Source organism: Stegastes partitus, unplaced genomic scaffold, assembly GCF_000690725.1.
Source record: "Stegastes partitus isolate 25-593 unplaced genomic scaffold, Stegastes_partitus-1.0.2 Scaffold894, whole genome shotgun sequence".
Taxonomy (NCBI): domain Eukaryota; kingdom Metazoa; phylum Chordata; class Actinopteri; family Pomacentridae; genus Stegastes; species Stegastes partitus.
In genome coordinates, this window is record NW_007578625.1 from 37,267 (window position 1) to 54,882 (window position 17,616).

Here is a 17,616-nt window from a genome sequence, read left to right on the forward strand (position 1 = left end):
GGTGGTGGCAGCATCAAGATGTGAAGCATGATGGTGGCAGCATCATGATGTCAAGCACGGTGGTGGCAGCATCATGATGTGACACATGGTGGTGGCAGATGTTTCTTGGCAGTGTTCCCTTGAAAGGTTGTTTTTTTTTTTTGTCAAAAAAGCCTAAAAGTATTTTCTTACATATATTTGAACCAGTCGTATTCTATTTGGATTAGAGTATCTAATCAAATACTTTGGTTTTTGTGGTACAACTTGTCATATTAGTTAGTTAGTCATATAGTTTAAATAAAAATAAGTTTAATCTGATTTGAGATGGAGCAACCCAACAAGATCCGCTTCCAGCCTGGTGGTTTTATATTTAGCCCTGATGCCAGCAGCTCTGGTTGCTAGGAGATCTCCGATGCAGCTACAAAGGCCCTTCAGAGGAAACAAAATATTCCAGGAATAATCATGCATCACAGAGAAAAGTGCTGCAACAACACAAAGAAGAGGAAGTTTTGTGAATGAGTCACCCTGCTGCTGCGAACGGCTCCGTTGTGGTAGATGGGCGAGCTGCCGGCGGAGGCGTTGTAGTAGGACGACGAGGCTCGCACCAGTGGCCTCTTGGCTTTCTCCTTGGTGCCGTTGGAGTCGTTGTCTTTGATGATGTCGTACTGCCGGCAGAAGAGGGCGATGACGGCTGCAGGAGACCAAACACGAGTCAAACACGTGAAGAAACACACCCAGACGCGTACACAGACACAAACAACGCGCAGGCCGACCTGCCCACAGCAGCAGCACGGTGGTGATGATGAGCAGCTCCCCGGTCTGCAGGTGAGGAGTCATTCCCAGACCCTCCATCGCCGGTTCATCTGAGGACAAACACACTCGCTGCTGTCAGACGCCACCACGAACGCTCAGTTTATTCATTATCATTGTTTTGTTAAAGGATAAAGCCGGTGCTGCTTCGTTATCATCAACATTCTGTTACTTAAACCGAAGCTAATGGTGCATTTGGTGCTTTTTGCTGACTGAGTCAAAGTAATCGACAATGTTTGTGCAGACTTGTAGAAAGCAGGTTTTAACCCTCTGAACCCCAGGCAGCAGTTTCTGGGTGTTTTTCTTTGCTCTCGTCACTTTTTTTCCTCACTGTGGGTTCATTTCTCGGCGCAATATGAAATCCGGCGCCTCGATGGGAGCGGCACCCTGAATACAAGGACAGTATGACAGTTGGAATGACAGAGATGACGAAACATTTTTCCAAGTTTCTCCACAAGTGTAACCAATAAAAACCCCCCCAAAAAAACCATACTACAAACATACTATAAATGTTTTACTACTTGTGTTCTTAAATTGCTTCCAAACTTGTCTCTGATCTGCTCTGTGTAGCTGTAAAATATGTCACATTTTCTAATCAACATTATTGATAGTTTTGTCCTTCCTTCCTTCCTTCCTTCCTTCCTTCCTTCCTTCCTTCCTTCCTTCCTTCCTTCCTTCCTTCCTGCTAATACTGCTAATGTGCAAGTTACTATGTTTTTTGTGCATTTTTTTCAACAAAACAAAATCTATAAAACAGTAACATGTTAACAAAATGGTAAACATGACGTGGAGATCGTGACTTGTCTCGGGCAGACATTTTATTTTTCACATTTTACATTTGTTTCGGTATTTGTCTCCTCTCTGCTCTGTAAACACTGAAAACTCTGAATATTTGTCACCTGACAGTTGGTCACAGTCGAGTCAGTCACTGCTTCACAGTTGCGTCAGGAGAGAAGAATTTTTTTTGCTTTTTTACCAAATCTGGTTTATTGCAAACATTCTATTTTTGGCAAATTTTGAGAGACAACATTTTTGATAAAATTTTGAGCTCAGATTTGGTGAGGTTTTCTGAGGGAACATTTTCTGGCTATCACATTTTTAAAAGTTAAATCTGCTGGTGGGTTTTAAGGTTCAGAGGGTTAAAGAAACCTCAATTTTAAACCCTAAACTTGGTTTGACTGAGTTTTTAGCTTCAGAACAGGAAATAACAACTAGTTTAATCAGGCCTGCATGAAGCACGTGAAGACGAAAAGCTCTTGTCAGCACCGATAAGATGATTCACCAAGGCTCCATTATCATATTTCACCCCAGAGGAGTTAGAAATCGTCATGCATGTGCACAGAATATGAGTACAAGAACGTGAGCCTGCCAGAAGCTGTTGTCGGAGTGGATACGAGTGTGTTGGTGTGTATTTACGGTGGTCCAGGACTCCGGCTGGGTAGTGGTCGCTCCTCTCCAGCGTCCTGAAGTGGACGGCTCGGCTGGGTTGGCTGTCGCCGTGCGGCCCGACGGACTGCACCTGAATCAGAAAAAACATCTTTGAAAAAAAAAACAAAAAAAAACGCCAACAGTGAAGCTGAGATGGAGCCAACTCTGGGTGCATTCCCACACGGACATTAACGGAGGACGGCGTTACGTAACGGTGGGAAGAAACTGGCTGGTGAGGGTATATTTAGCGAGCGAGCGGTGCTTTGGTTCTTGGCCGCGATCCTGAATGATCATTGGAGGACGCAGAGTGAAAGGTAACTATAAATCTGAGCAACGTGCACGAAGGCAACACGTTTCTTGGCGTATTTCTCATTCAGACAGACCGCTGAGTTGAGATTTATGGCAGAAAATATAAATACAGGGAGACAAAATCCACCACAGACACAATTAAATCCACAGAGGTCTCATTGTGCCGCTGCCTCCAGTAAAGGTCAAATTTAGAAAGTTTTCTGTGGAAAATGACTTTGCAAAATATATCCTTGAATTAAACTTAAAGCATCCAAGTCTTTGTTCTTTAATTAGAAAGTTGGAGTGTCCTCTACCAGCCCTAATCTGTCCACTCATCCTGGATAACAACAGCAAACTCCACTGGGAAATTCTCCTCTTTTCCTGACCTCCCGCCCTCTGCAGGGAGGTCGGAGGCTGAACCCAGCCCCGCCGGGCCTGGCCAGGCTTCAACGCTTTGCTCAATGACACTTCTGCAGGACGTCTGCCTGCTGACGAGCACATTGAAGCTGAAGGACGGTCTGCAGCAGCCTATTAAGCTGTAATGGATTATAAAAAGTTTAATAGCGTCATGATAATGGACTCACATTAGAGACTCCCCCCTTCAGAGTGCAGCTGCAGCTTGATTTAAAGTTCCTGCAGTAATAACTGGGAGAGAAGTGTCACAGTTCAGCCTTATTCTACACTCAGACTTAAACGAATTAATTTCCATAAATATAAAGTCATTTACAATCTAAGAAAGTTTCTCAAATCGTCTTAACAGAAAGAGACACTTAAATGGACCTCAAGTTATCGCTTTAATTAAAAGTTTACACCTAAAAGATTTAGAGAAGGACGACGGATTCTGAAAATACGTGAAACATGACGGAAATGAAAGGTTAATAATTCATTAATGGATCAGACAGAAGCCATTAATACATTTTAGAGCTTTGCAATGTTGCGAAAAATCTCTGTCATCCTCCATTAATTCTATTTATTGAGCCTGTGTGAGCGAAACACCCCATAGTATTTGTGTTCACAGGCGAATGCTCAACATTCATCTGTGTTGGAAATGATCAAATGTTTGCGTATTTGTTAACATTTACAGCATTTATCTGCAGCGTGGACAGTGAATAAATGCCTGTTGCACGATCAAATGTAGCTGTGGGCAGATTTAAGGCCATTTTGAGTCTGTTTGTTTATTAGTAACTGTCCTAAATCCAACCGTTACTCATTCTAAGAAGCATTCATACAGCAACACTCCATTTTAATGAGCACCTCTAAAAGTTTGACATGTTTATTCATGTTTGCCCACAACCAAAACACCTCTTTTTAAAAAACATTAAAAATGCATAATATGCGATTACAGTGTTATACTGTGTAATTAAGCCGGAAGTAAACCATTCGACGCCAGTTACAGAAGCTTAAAGGGAGGGTTCATAGTAAGTACGTACAGTTTTGCCAAATCTGAGCAGCTCTTAAAGTTTTAACAAACTCTCAGCTGCAAATCAGGTTAATTAGAAGTTTAGAACTCCTGCTGCTGCTGTTGTTTTGAAATGAATTTAAGTGTCTTTCATTGCAGTTATTGCGACCAAACGGACATTTTCTGTTAACAGAACACATTTAAGATTATTTTTTTTTGTAGATAAATGGTGTCCTCTATTTTCATGCAAAGTGTGGCTTCGTCAGTTTCTTTGAGGTGCTGCCAATACTGGAAAAAAACGGAGTCTTGTTCATCTGTATGCAGTTTTTTTATTGAAGTCTCTCAGTGTACTTAATGTTTTTACAGTTTGTGACTCAGATAAACAGTGTAACTGGACCTGCCGGCAGGTGTTGGGATTCAGAAATATGAAAGAAGTCCTTATTGGCGCATTAAATGTATATTAAAGGCTCATTTGTGTTAATAACTGCAGATAACTTTTATGTGCCACATAAATGGTTTATTGATACCACGTGTCCTCAAATCTGACATTTACTGCAGACAAATCCATGCATCAGCCTGTAATTTGCTATTAAACTTGACCACACGTCCCCAAAAACTCAATGCGCTGCCCTTTGTTGTGTTTGCAGGTGTGTGTGTGTGTTTTTTTTTCCTCACCTGGACGCTGTAGTGTGTGTCCTCGTCCAGGTCCCACAGCACACACCAACGACTAGACGTGTTCACCTCTCGGATGGAGCGCTGCATCAGGCCGTCCTGCCTCTGGAGACACCGACAAACACGTCAAGGACACACCTGGTGGACGCTTTTACACGAATCCACACAAAAACACGCAAATCCTGGGAATGTATTTGGGTGAAAACTTGAGCCGGAAAACAGCCATGTTATCTGCTCCAGGATGGTACTGTGGTCCTAAAAGAGGTAAAAATCTGACTTCTCTTATCAAGAAAACTTCATCAAGGCTGCCTAAACTAACTGTAAAATTCATTGTTATGCCACTATATCAGGACATGTTTTAAATGCAAACAAGCAGCTTCACCTCATATGAATTCAGCTCAACCCTGCCTGTCCCACTGGGGCAAATTAGGTCTGCAGGCACAGTAACACCAGCAATCATCATTTGGAAGAAACAGAAGAGCGCATGTACAGGCAGGGATACTCTGCTCGTGCAAAAAGCAGCAGAATGAACGAGCAATGTCACCTTCAGGAGGTAAACAGGTTGTGACCTGGAGGGAAGAGATTTGAAGTCACTGTGCGGACGGTGTTCAAGGTTTTCTGGGGCTTTCTTGATCATTGATTTAAGGCCATGTTTCTCCAATATTCCTATCTATAATCTCCCATATTCTGCTTAATGTCGCTTTCCCAATATTCAATGTCTTGTTTTTGTGACAGCAACACTTTAAAGGGTTACTGGCAGCTCGGTTCGTCTTCATAAACAGCATTTTGCGCTGGATAAAGGCTGCTATCTAAGTCCAGTTTAGGAAGAGACAAGTTTCCCAGCTCATAAATGTGTCTGTGAAGCACTAAAAGCTGAGGAGAGGTCAATAAATAGAGAGCTGGCAGGACGCTCGAGGCTCTCCACATGTCTGAATCAGAGGCAGAGTGGAGTCTTCTGGTCCTCTGGCAGCCCTGAGAGCAACCGGCAGGTCGGCGAGGAAGGTTTTACTGCCGCAAACACCCTCGTATAGAGTTTATATCTACAGAGAGCGAAGGGCTTCTTAATCAGCCAAAGTGGCTCAGCTGTGATTTTACAGGAAACTCAGATTTTGGAACAAAAACTCCAAATCCAGCAAATTTTAACAACAACACGACACCTCACTGTTGTATTTTTAATTAACTGATAGAAACTTGGCTTTGTTTCTTTATCTTTCTTATACTATACTATACACTACTATCTAGTTCTAATGTCTTTTATAAGGACTAATGTGGAAATATTCATATTTACTGTACTATACCATATTTATTTGGGATTCCCATTTTGTTTTTCTCATATAATGTATGCTGATTTGTTTTTTAAACCAACATTTTTAAGATTTTTGTATTCAAAAGCAATACTATACTACAATAATTTTCCTGGAAAAACACAAAGAATGACATAAGAACAGCCCCTCTGCTGTGAAAACTACTTTTTAGTATAAAAAAATAGTTTTATTCCAACTATTACCTCTTTTAACATCTACATGTGTCATATAATTAAAAAAAAGTCTCAAAATTAATCATTTGCATTCAACAGATTCTGTAAAAAACTAATGATTCTGCACTTTTTCTGCCAAAATTGCACCATTCATCAGGGCCAGAGACTGTAAAAACAAACAGAAGATCAGATTTTCTGAAGGTCTTTGAACATCTCATTTGCCAACAGTCTGGGTGGGAAAATTTACAAAATCGAATCAGATTTTTCTACGTGTCCTATTTGAAAAATTATTTGGAAAAAATACCCCCCAAAAATGAACAGTTTGCAGGACAGGAGACTAATTTTAAATGTTAATAGTCAGAGATTTCTGGTGCATAGAATCAATGACGTTGTTGGCATTTTTTGCGCTTTTTCCCATTTTTGTAAAACAAGTAATGACGAAAGAATTCAACGTCAATTTCTGTGCATTTGGTTGCAGTAATAGATAAAAAACAAACTGCGAAACGTGGCTTATTTACAATTCTGGCAAAAAATAAACCACTTGCTCAAACCAGATTCAGGAAAAAAAAAAAAAAAAAAAAGTAAATTCTGTTAAAAGCCATGTGACAAAAATTCAGCTTCAAACTGTGATATTTCATCCAAATCATTTTGTTCTACATGTCTGATTTATAAACACATCATAAATAAGACTCAATTGTGCAAAAAAACCAAACTAATGCAGGCAGTGTTTCGAGAAGACAAGAGAGACTGAGAGGAAAACAAAATCTACTGGATCATTAATATCAATAGAGCAAGTTGTCAGTAAGTCGAGGTTGTACATGATAATTCCAAAACATTACGTTAAAAACCAACAACTTTGGTTTCTCATTTCTTTCTTGTTTAAGTCTTTCTAACTGTGTCGTAATGCACAGAGCACATTTCTGGGTTCTCCTCCCTCCACAGAGGTGCAGGACTTCACGTTGCAGTGAAACATGAGGCCACAGTGGGTAAAAATGCGACCGGCTCAGGAGTTCAGAGGGTTAATAAATGACATCTTCTTTCAAACTCTCCCTTTATGCGACTGTGTTCTACGGAGAAACCGCTCTGTCGTGATTATAACGAGCTGAAACTGTCAGACAGGGAGGCAGGAACAGGATTTTACTGTTTATCCCCAGTGGAAATGACACCACTTACATTTGGTCTCAGTGATAAATCGAGTGCTGGGAAGGTGAGTCGTGTTGAGACTAATTATTTTGTTATAGCGGCAAATCCTCTCGGAGGCGGTAAAGGTTTTATTTTCGGTTGGAGTCGTTGCGTTTCAGCCTCGGAGGGTTTTTACAAAGTGCAGAAATGTGACCCTGGCAGGTGGACGAAACAGGAGAGCATCTGACAAACATCACACTCGTCATACATTAACCTCGTGTTTTTGGATTCATGAATCACTGGGAGTCTCAGAGACGCAGCCAGAAACTGGGTTAGTTCCTGTTGTGTGAATCTGCGCTCTGGGATTTGGAACAACTTCAGATGAGTGAAGCAACTCTTTGTCATTCGCAAACTCGGCTTGTTAGCGCGAGTGAAATAATCTCACTGAGCAGCCTGTATGTGCTGCTGCTCGTTTTTAACAGCAGAACTGGCTTCTAAGAAAAACAATTCTTAGAAGATTAGCTTGATTGACAGAGCAGCCTTTTATATAACTGCATTTTTTTTTTTTTTTGTGCATTCTCACCCTCATCCAGAGCAGAAAAGAGAGAAAACCCCGCTGCATCTACCTGCTCCCATCACCTCCTCTATTAATATTTGAAGGAAGGCTTTTATATAAGTGCTTTTAGAGGTTATGGCAGGAGATGTTTTACATCCCCGTCCGGTGTTTTCTTGAAAATGCCACAAGGTTGATGGATTCTGAGTCAGACTAGAGGCGACTTTTAAAAAAAAAAAAGAAAAAAGACAGGAGCTGTTTGGCATCGATGTTCAGTGGATGTTCCTCCTGTGAGACGAGTCCCGGCCAAATCATTTCCACTAATGGAGACGACTCCCACTCAGAGCTCAGCTAATGTCTGATTCTGCTTCTGCCAGAACTGTGGGTGGCGAAGAGCTGATTAAAATGAGCCGAGCTGAGTTAGCAGCCGGCGCTTCAGGAGACGTGAGACGAACAAAATGTGGTGACATAACAGCAGAGTTAACGCAGCTTGTTGTTTGACTCCAGGTGACGGTTCTGCAGATCAGCTCAGTTAAACTAATTAAAATGTACGCTCACATTAAGACAGGTGCAACACAGGGGTCAGGATTAATGGGAAGGTATTTTATCACAAGGGGAGAAGAGTGAAATAATGTAAGACTCCCAGTGAGTAAATGGTTAAAACAGTGGAAACAGCTAAAAACAAAGGATAAATGGCTGGTTTTTTCCCCTCACAGTGGGCTCACGTCACCACAATACGGGACCACAATCCCCCCGATCCACTCTGTTTTTACAGTTTCTGGCTCTCATGTATAAAACTATTTCATGTAGAGAGACGTAGAAAAATGCAATTTTAGGAATTAGCACAATTTTAAGCATAGGTTTGGTTTAACACAGGACTTCTGGATGCAGCTTCTGGGTCACGTGTGGGCTCATTTTTCACTGCAATATGAAATCCTGCACCTCTATGAAAACATGAATCAACATTTTTCCTACAGGTGCAAAGCTCCACATACGATAGATGTTTTTTTTTACAGCTTCTACAAAATGTTTCTCTCTGCTCTACATCTTCCAGCAACTTGCTCCTCTGTCTACCATTTCATTGATTCAGTGTGTTTTATTGTCATCTCAGCCTCTCTTGTCGTCTCCTCTCTGCTCCGTGGAAACACAGCCTGCAGTTCAACCTAACAATTGAGATGTTTTTCCTCACGTGACTGTTGGTCACCGATGACTTCGCGGTTGCACTACGGCGCTCATCATTTCTACGCTTTTTGCAGAATCTGATGAAAGCAAACGGTTTGTTTTTGTCAAATTTTCAATGAGAGATGTAGAATAAGGCGATTTTAATGAAATAGCACAATTTTAAACTCAAATTTGGTGACGCTTTTTGGCTCGTCAGACGTGATATGTTCAAAGACCGTTGGAAAGTCTGACGATTTGTTGTGTTTTGACAGTTTCTGGCTGACGAATGCTGTCATTTTGGTGACTTTTTAAAAAGACAACATGCCTTTTAAAACCTGTTTCAGCTGAATAATTTCTTTAAATATCTACATAAAAGCAGCAAATAAGAGAAATGACTGAATATATTTGATAAATGGCGAAATTATTCAGCTTAAAGCACAAGTTTTATATATTTCCAGCTTGTGTGAATCCCAGAGGTAGTTGTACAACAGCAGACCTGACCACTCGGGCCCAAACACCAACACGTAGTAAATGTGATTGCTCTATTGCAGTTTCTACGTTCTAAGAGTTGCATTTAATTCCTACCCGGTCAGTCTGAATGGGTGTCATTTGTCGTTTTAAATGGATACCTAGAAAGTTCCAGGTCTTCTCTTGGCTGCACCTGTACTAATTAGGAGATTTGTTTTTTTTATTATTACTTCCAAAACTGACGTCAACCAGCAGCCGTCCTCGACTTTAACAAGCCTCTCTACAAGTTAAATGTTTATGAGCGACTTCCCCGGAGACGTTTCCAAACTTTTCATCCTCCAAAACGCTGACTGGCCTCTAGAATGACGCAGCGCTTTGAAAACCCTGCAGACAACAGCAGCAAAAACAATCCACTCCTCCAGAGATAGAGATGATCACACAGATACATTTATATATAATTAATCTGTGAGCTGTTTTCCAGCCCCGGGGCGAAGCTGCCAGGCGAGCTTCTCTGGGCGTTCGAGTCATAATTTGTATCTCTGCGAAATGAATTGGTGCGAAGGGAGGAGCAATGATCGGACAAAACTCAGAGGTCATAAACGCTCACCGGAGATATTCACAGAGGTGTAGTGATGCGACGAGGAAGAAAAACATATTTAAATCAAGGAGTGTTTCCCTGTTTTGTTAAATGACAGATAACAGTTAGTAAAACCCCCTCAAAATATTAATTTACATGTTGACGATAAAAAAAAACAGACCAAAACTGTGAATAATATCCACATAACAAAAATAAAAATCAGTATTTGAATAATTGGAATTTTTTTCTTTTACAAGGCTTAACTGTAAAAATTACTTTATTTTTACTGAATTTAATTGAATATTTTTTTCACTGATACTTTACAGATGCTCCCCGTTTTGTTAAATTACAAATAATTACTTGTAAAATCAAAGAAATTAGTTGAAAGTTTTAATTTACAACTTAATGATAAAAAAGGGCGCAACTCTAAATAATGCTTTTTATTATTATTATAATCTTTTTTTTAGGTTTTTACAAATAGCAATTTGCTCTTTTACATTTGACTGTAAAATTATTTAGTGTATTTAAACCAGCTAAAAATATTGTTATTTTTAAAGATATTTTCCTTTTTTTTTGCAAGAAAAAAATATGTATATTAATGCCTATTTACCTAAATTAAAATATTTAATAATATTAAAATAATTTCCAAACAAAATTATGCATATTAAGGACATTTTAAAAATTAATGTTACTATTATTATTATTAATATTATATTACTATTGTTATTATTATCAATACAATAACATAAGCATTATTATCAATAATAATAATAATAATAATGATAATAACAATAATGAAGAGTTATTTTCCAGATTTTCCCTGTTTTCTTAAATTACAGGTAATATCTAGTAAAATCACCCAAAACAGTAAATAATTTCTACATCAAAAATATGATTTCTAGCAACCTTGCTGCTCTATCTTTATTTTCCTTTCTGTCCCAGTGTGGAGAGGATCGTTTAATATGAAATAATTGAATTTTTGGTGTGTTTTTTTTACAGTGTACCTGCTGTGAGATGGCGTATCCGATGACGGTGTCTCCCTGAGGGACGTTCCAGGTCACCATGGCCGAATGTGCCCTCAGCTGGGTCACCGACACGTTCACCGGGGCTGCTGGCACCGCTGTGAACAGTTTTATTTATAGTTAGGGACGGCGAGGACAAAAACAAAGACGCTAAATGGCCAGAATTATGCAGACGATCCCACAAACCCTGAACAGCTGCAGCAGATGTTGAATCTGGACAAGAACATTAAAGAGGACCCAAAGGTGATGGATAGGGTGACGGTCAGATATTTACTGAAGCGTTAAACTAACTCCATCAACCCCAGACAATCTCTCCTTCACAAAATATGATTTAAAACTTTTGACAAGTCAAACTTTAAAGTCAAATCTTCGTGTCGCTGCATCAACTATGTGTTATGAAAGACTTTATGCCTCTCAGGCGACTCAGTCCATTAAAGATGAATACAGTTAGATGAATAATGCACACCAGCCCCGTGGCCTTTCATAGAGACTGCTTTACAAAGTCACATTCTTCTTCTTCTCTATTATTGCCGCTTTCTATTTTATTTATGTTCCTCTGCGTGTCACCTGTTGCTGCGTGGACTTTAACGTAGCGCACAAAGTTTAGCCTAAAATGCTCGGCTCCTCATGTAAACAAGCTGTGGCGACTTCTTAAGAGTCTCCTCTGGTTGAAATCTAAAGGTGGTGGCACACAGTTTGAGAGACCAGAAAGCTACGAATGTTTACCTCTAAACGCCATTTATCAGGTACAGTCGTGACTCGATAATCCGACACTAAACGTAAAACCTTCTTTTATGTCGGATTGTCAAGACGGAGGTCGAGATACGAGGAGGGCTTGATGCTGGAAGGCTCATTTGTTGGTAATATTCATTGCTCATAGTTGTTATAATAACTAGTGGGGCTGGTCCCAATAGCACTTTCTGCTCTCTGGATGTTCAGGCCCAATTAATGATGAATATCAGAATATTTAGCGTGGTCAGGTGGGACCACTTCCACCCCGGGGGAGCGATCCGACGAGGTGGAAGTGGCCGGAGCGCACAGGCAGTACTTGGCTGCTGATGCCAGTTTAGTTAGCGCTCACACTTCTGTTTCCACCATCGATGGCGGCGGCAGCACTCCCCCGACGACGCCATCACTGCGTGTGACGTCGTTGTCGTGTCCTCTTGCGGGACACTTTTGGGTCGTATGAAGTTCACACAGCAGATCACATACAAGTCGCATTCAACTGGAAATGAGAACGAACTCGCAAACAAATCGGATTTCACAAAAAATCCAAATTGAGCGTTAAGTCCTGCAGTGTGAATGTAGCCAATCTGTGGGATTGTTCAGTCAGATAATACGCCGTTATCCTGATTGGTGACATTAAATGTCATGTCAGAATCCAAGGCTGTTGGTATGTTAAGACTGTTTTTAATGGGATCCGTTCATTTTTCCTAAAAACCCGTCGGATAGCGAGGTTTAGGATTGGTAAGGGTCGGATTATCGAGTCAGTCGGCTGTATTTATAATGCAGTCTTTTTCTTTACAGCGTTTACAGCTTCAGTCACAGAAGTCTTGGATCAACAATGTGCTGTGATTTTAAAGGTGAAAATGAATGAATCCCCACCAGTCTGCTGGAACTGAAGATGAAGGTGGATGAAGGTGAAACATCTTCAAGAATCAAAAAAAGACGACCATCTTAGAACTACTATTGTTATTTTCATGCTTTGTTTTTTTTTGCATTTTAAACAAGGACAACATAACCAAAGATGCTTTGAGAGAGGAGTTCAGGAAGCCACCTATGTTAAACTGGAACAGACAGATTAAAGGACCTACAACGCCACTGATCAGCTACTTATAATGCCGCCTTGAGAACCCTTCCCACACAGTTTGACCAACAGCTTGAATCATACAAGTCTTCGGCCATTAGCAGGATGTGATTCATGTCATTTGAAAAGATACCTTAAACCACCAGCCTGAACATAAAACATCAGCGCAAACACCGACTAAAGATCGACGTCTTTTCGCTGCCTGATGAATAAAAGTGCCTCACAGAGCTGGACGTCCTGAGACAAAAACAAACAGATACTCCATCACGCTGCTCTTTTTTTTTTAGACCATTTCCAACAGCGTCCTTGAGCGAGACGTCAGATTAAAGTGCCGGATAAGTGGCCAAAATGTAAATGTCTGATCGCGCACTCATACTGTACTTACTCATTAATGATTCTCTGGGGGCAGGTTGAAGCTGATGGCAAATGTGAAGCTGAGAGTTTTTTATAGCACTAAATCATCAGGAAACGCTGTGACCTCCGCTGAGAGCGACTGGGAGAGGAGGTAAACAAACCAGGAAGCTATTTCAGTGTTGTTTGGCTTTTTTTTTTTTTTTTTCATAGTGAAAAGAGAACAAACTGAAATGGGAAGTAAAAATGTGAACCAATAAAGAGGTACAGTAACAAAGAGGCAAACTGGAGGACGAAGCTTTTACGCAAATAAAGGTAAAGAACTGGAGGGCGGAGGGAATAAAAGAAGACAGAAAAATACGTAAATAAAAGAAAGAGGAAGACAAGATGAAAGAGAAATTTTAAAGTATATAGAACAAAGACAAACAGTGAAATGACAGAATACAGAAAAACAGGATAAAAAACACCGAAAAAGATCAGGTGAGACGATAAAAAGAGCCAGGAAAGACGGATTAAAAGAAAAATCTGAAGAATAAATAACAACAAAATGAACAAATGAAAAACAGAAAACACCAAAAAAAAAAAAACAAAAAATCTGAAGAATAAATAACAACAAAATGAACAAATGAAAAACAGAAAACACCAAAAAAAATTAAAAAAGAAATACAAAAACAAGACACAATAGACAAACTGAGACAAAACGGCACAGAAACAAGAGAAAATGAGACTAAAGGACAAAATAAAAGTAAGTGAAGCAAAGAAAACAGGTCAAAAAGAGCCAGAAAACAAGGACTAAGAGAAAAATATGACAAATAAATGAGACAAAATGACAAAACGGGACTAAAAGACAAACAAGAAACGATGAAATAGAAAAAGATAGCAAAAGAAAATGAGACTAAAACACCAAAAAGACAAAAAAGTAAAACAAAAATGAGACAAAGAAGTACAAAAGACGAGACAAAGAAAGTTAAAGATCTCGAGCTGAGACAGGACAAAGAAAAAAAAGACACTCTGAAATAAAGAGAAAGAGGCATAAAGAAATAAAAAACAAAGACAGAAAAGGACAAAACAGCAAAAAAAAAAAAGGCAGGACACGAGCAACATAAAGGCCTGAAAAGTAAAAGCTGAGATGAGCAGCAGGCTTCCTTCCAGGACTTTTTTTTTCCTGATGATATTAAATCTACTGGAATCAATAAGTAGATTTTTTGCTGAGAGTCAGGAACTATTGATGAGTCCACTTCATCCGACATCATCTTCTTTCAGAGCAGGACAAGAATAGCTCCAGAAAGTCATTAATATGAGCCCACTGGACCAGTGTGTGGCCACGTGTGTGTGTGTGTTTGTGTGGTTTTAAAACAGCCAATTAGGCCAACGAGGCCAATAAAGGACATTAAAATTCTGCATTTCGGTGCATTGAAGACAAACTGGAATTCTGCTCACGTTCTGCGCACGAAAACAGGAAACGATACTGCAGCTGTTTTGGTTTTTTTTTTGTCGTCTCGCTTCTTTGTTGTGATTTAATAAGTCTGCACTGGTACTGGCACGAGCTGGACGTTTAATCCATTTATCAATACATTTTAGCTGACTGTTGGAAGTGTTTAAGACTAGTAGCCCATTATCTTAACCATTTATCCAACACATTTAGCCATTTCTGCTTATTCTTTACTTTCAGTCAATAATTTTAATGGCTTTTTGGGGGTTTTTTTACAACAATTTTTCTCATAATTTCCATCAGGCTACTCGCTGGTCAAAAATGTACACACAGCAACTTGAATTATCTGTTTTGGAAAGTTAGTCAAATTTTCCAAGTAGCATCGCCTCTTACCTTCTGAGTGTTCAACCTATTTGGCCACGATGATCAGAAATATTCTCATATTAGAGAAGATGGAGCCTTTAACCCCAAGAAGAACCAACCTACTGTCAAGCATGGAGGTGGCAGTATCATGCTCTGGAGCTGTTTCGGTGCACTTTCTTCAGGAAAACCTAAAATCATCAGTCAGATGGTTGGCTCTTGGATGCAGCTGGGTGTTCCAACAAGACAATGACTGGATGAATGGTTGAATCAGGCAAGAGTTAAGGTTTAATTAAGCACCTAGTTGAAGTGAAAATGGCCGAAAGGATCATTTATCCAAATATTTTCATCACTGTATGCGCATTTTTGACCCAGCAGCCACCAAAGATGGATGTAAAGACTGCTATGACATGGTCTTTACAAGCTATTTGACCAGTTTATATACGACTTTCAGCTAAAAATAATAGCTCAGGTGTTTTAGACTTACCTGAGCTTCTCTACAATCTCTGTTATATTAACTACAACGGCTTCGTAGTGCAGTTTTTCTGGCCAGATGATCCACTGATTCCACTGGCACGAGAGTCTGCATCTGCTATCTCTATGTGCTGTTTGCAGTAAGTCATTTTCATTCTAATTTTAGGTTTTAATAACTGCCAAGGGACAACAGATGAAAATTAGCCTGAAGGGCTAACTGTGGCTCATTTTTTTGTAGATCAATGAGCGCTGCCCCTGTCAAAGGAATGAATAAATATAATGAAACGAAATGACTGCCTGTGAGGCACTCCTTAATTCAGTGCCACCGTGTCTGGAGCTCTGACAGCCACCACAAGAAATGACAGTATCACCTCTCCTGCGCTGTAAAAACAAAGAGAGGAGCTCATTTCTGGGCTGGCGGCGGCGGCGGCGGCGCTGACACCAGCTCTCCAAACACTCGGTGACAGACTGGGGGGAAAAAAAAAAAAGAAAAAAAAAAGTTCAGCCTAATTCCAAACCGAAAGCCTCCAGCCGGACTCCGTAGAGTATGACCGTGAATGTCAAGCTCTATCTCCAGCTAACAAGCTAACCACAGCTCATTATGCAGGCCGGCCTTCCCTCCTCTCCCTGCTGGACTCACCGGCTCGCCTGCCAAAACGGCTTCAGACTGATTAAAGGAAAAAAAAAAACACAAACTTTCTGTAACAGCCTTCATCTCTCTGCAATATCGAGCTCCTTCAGTGACGTCCTACATTTCCCAGAATGCCCTGTGACAGCCTGACGGGGAAGGATTATGAACCTGTTGCATGCGTAGGTGGATTGAATGAAAGCACAGCAAGAGCGAGAAGGTGGGAGTTTTTCAGTTGAGAAAAAAAAAAAAAAGAAGCAGCATTTGTGCGTCTATCCAACCTGTCCCATGGCTGCAATGCATGCTGGTCTATTTCTTGATATCGTGGGCGTAGAAATTGGCCACTGTGCCCGTTTTCTGACAAATTCCTGCCTGTATAATTAGTGAAAGCCTCTGCTGCACGGCGCTGCAGACAGAAGCTCCTACAGACTCCAGATGCGACGTTTGGAGACTAAACTCTGCACTTTGTGGCATTCCACACGACATTACGGCCACACCACGCCTGAGTTTGTCGGCAGAGATTTTGCTCCCACCTCCGTTGTTCAGACGGCGAGTTTTAGAGGAGAGGCGACTGCTTGAGACGTCAGCGGAAAGACGCAAGTGGGCTCAAGTGGGAATTCACTGTCGGCGTTGCAAACACACAAAACAAATATGGGTTTTTCTGGCCCGTCTTTCTTGCGCAGTGTTGCAATCAGCTGACAGAAATGTTTGCATTTTCCCTTTTATTTCAGATCATGTGATAAACAAAAGTGTCAAAGAAATGACCCTCCCCCCATTTTTTCTAACACTAAAGATCTAAATATTCAGTTAACAGTAGATTCCTGCAATTAGAGTATTAAAAAAACCCAAAAACATAAAATTATATACTATAACCAGACTAGACATAAAAAAAAATAAAGAAAAATGTCACTTTTGCATACTAATAAACATTAAAAACCTCCAGAGACCAGTGCTGCAGGAGCCCTGGGAGCAGAGGATCAATGCACAAGGCCGCCAAATTTAAATCTGGCGAATTTCTTGATTGTATAGATGCAGTCGTGGGACTTGTTAATCTCTCTTCATCGTACACAACTTGGTGTGAAACTATCCGTTCCCGTGAATACATGTCCTGTACATTCCCCTTGATTGTGACGACTGTTCAATTTGTCTATTAGTTAGTCTGTTAGTCGTCATTTTGTGTCCCTTTGTTGTCATTTTCTTTCCTACTAGCGGTTTTGTGTCGTTTAATGATCATTTTGTTTCCCTTAGTCATTATTTTGTGTCAACTATTTGTCATTTTGTGTACCTTTGTGGTCATTTTCTCTCTTTTCATTCTGATTTTGTTTCCATTTTTTGTCATTTTGTGTGTCTTTGTGGTCATTTTCTCTCTTTTGTGTCTTTCAGTGATCGTTTTGTGTCTTTTGTTGTCATTTTTTTGTCGTTTCATTTTGATTTTGTTTCCACTATTTGTCATTTCGTGTGTCTTTGTGGTCATTTTGTGTCCATTATTTGTCATTTTGTGTCACTTTGTTGACATTTTCTTTGCTACTAGTAGTTTTGTGGCGTTTTGTGATCATTTTGTGTCCCTTAGTCATTATTTTGTGTCAACTATTTACCATTTTGTGTCCC

The 17,616-nt window shown here is 40.2% G+C and overlaps 1 protein-coding gene across 1 annotated transcript in view; it reads right to left on the reverse strand.

The window, feature by feature from the left end:
* The window catches only part of LOC103365972 (fibronectin type III domain-containing protein 4-like), a 30,217-nt gene that overhangs the window by 2,945 nt on the left and 9,656 nt on the right, over positions 1-17,616 (reverse strand). Inside the window, exons 2-6 of the mRNA XM_008293555.1 lie at positions 10,939-11,054; positions 4,580-4,681; positions 2,206-2,308; positions 753-842; positions 504-670 (exon numbers count right to left, since the gene is read on the reverse strand). Coding sequence (XP_008291777.1) covers positions 504-670; positions 753-842; positions 2,206-2,308; positions 4,580-4,681; positions 10,939-11,054 — 578 coding nt within the window. The remainder of the gene's footprint in view (positions 1-503; positions 671-752; positions 843-2,205; positions 2,309-4,579; positions 4,682-10,938; positions 11,055-17,616) is intronic.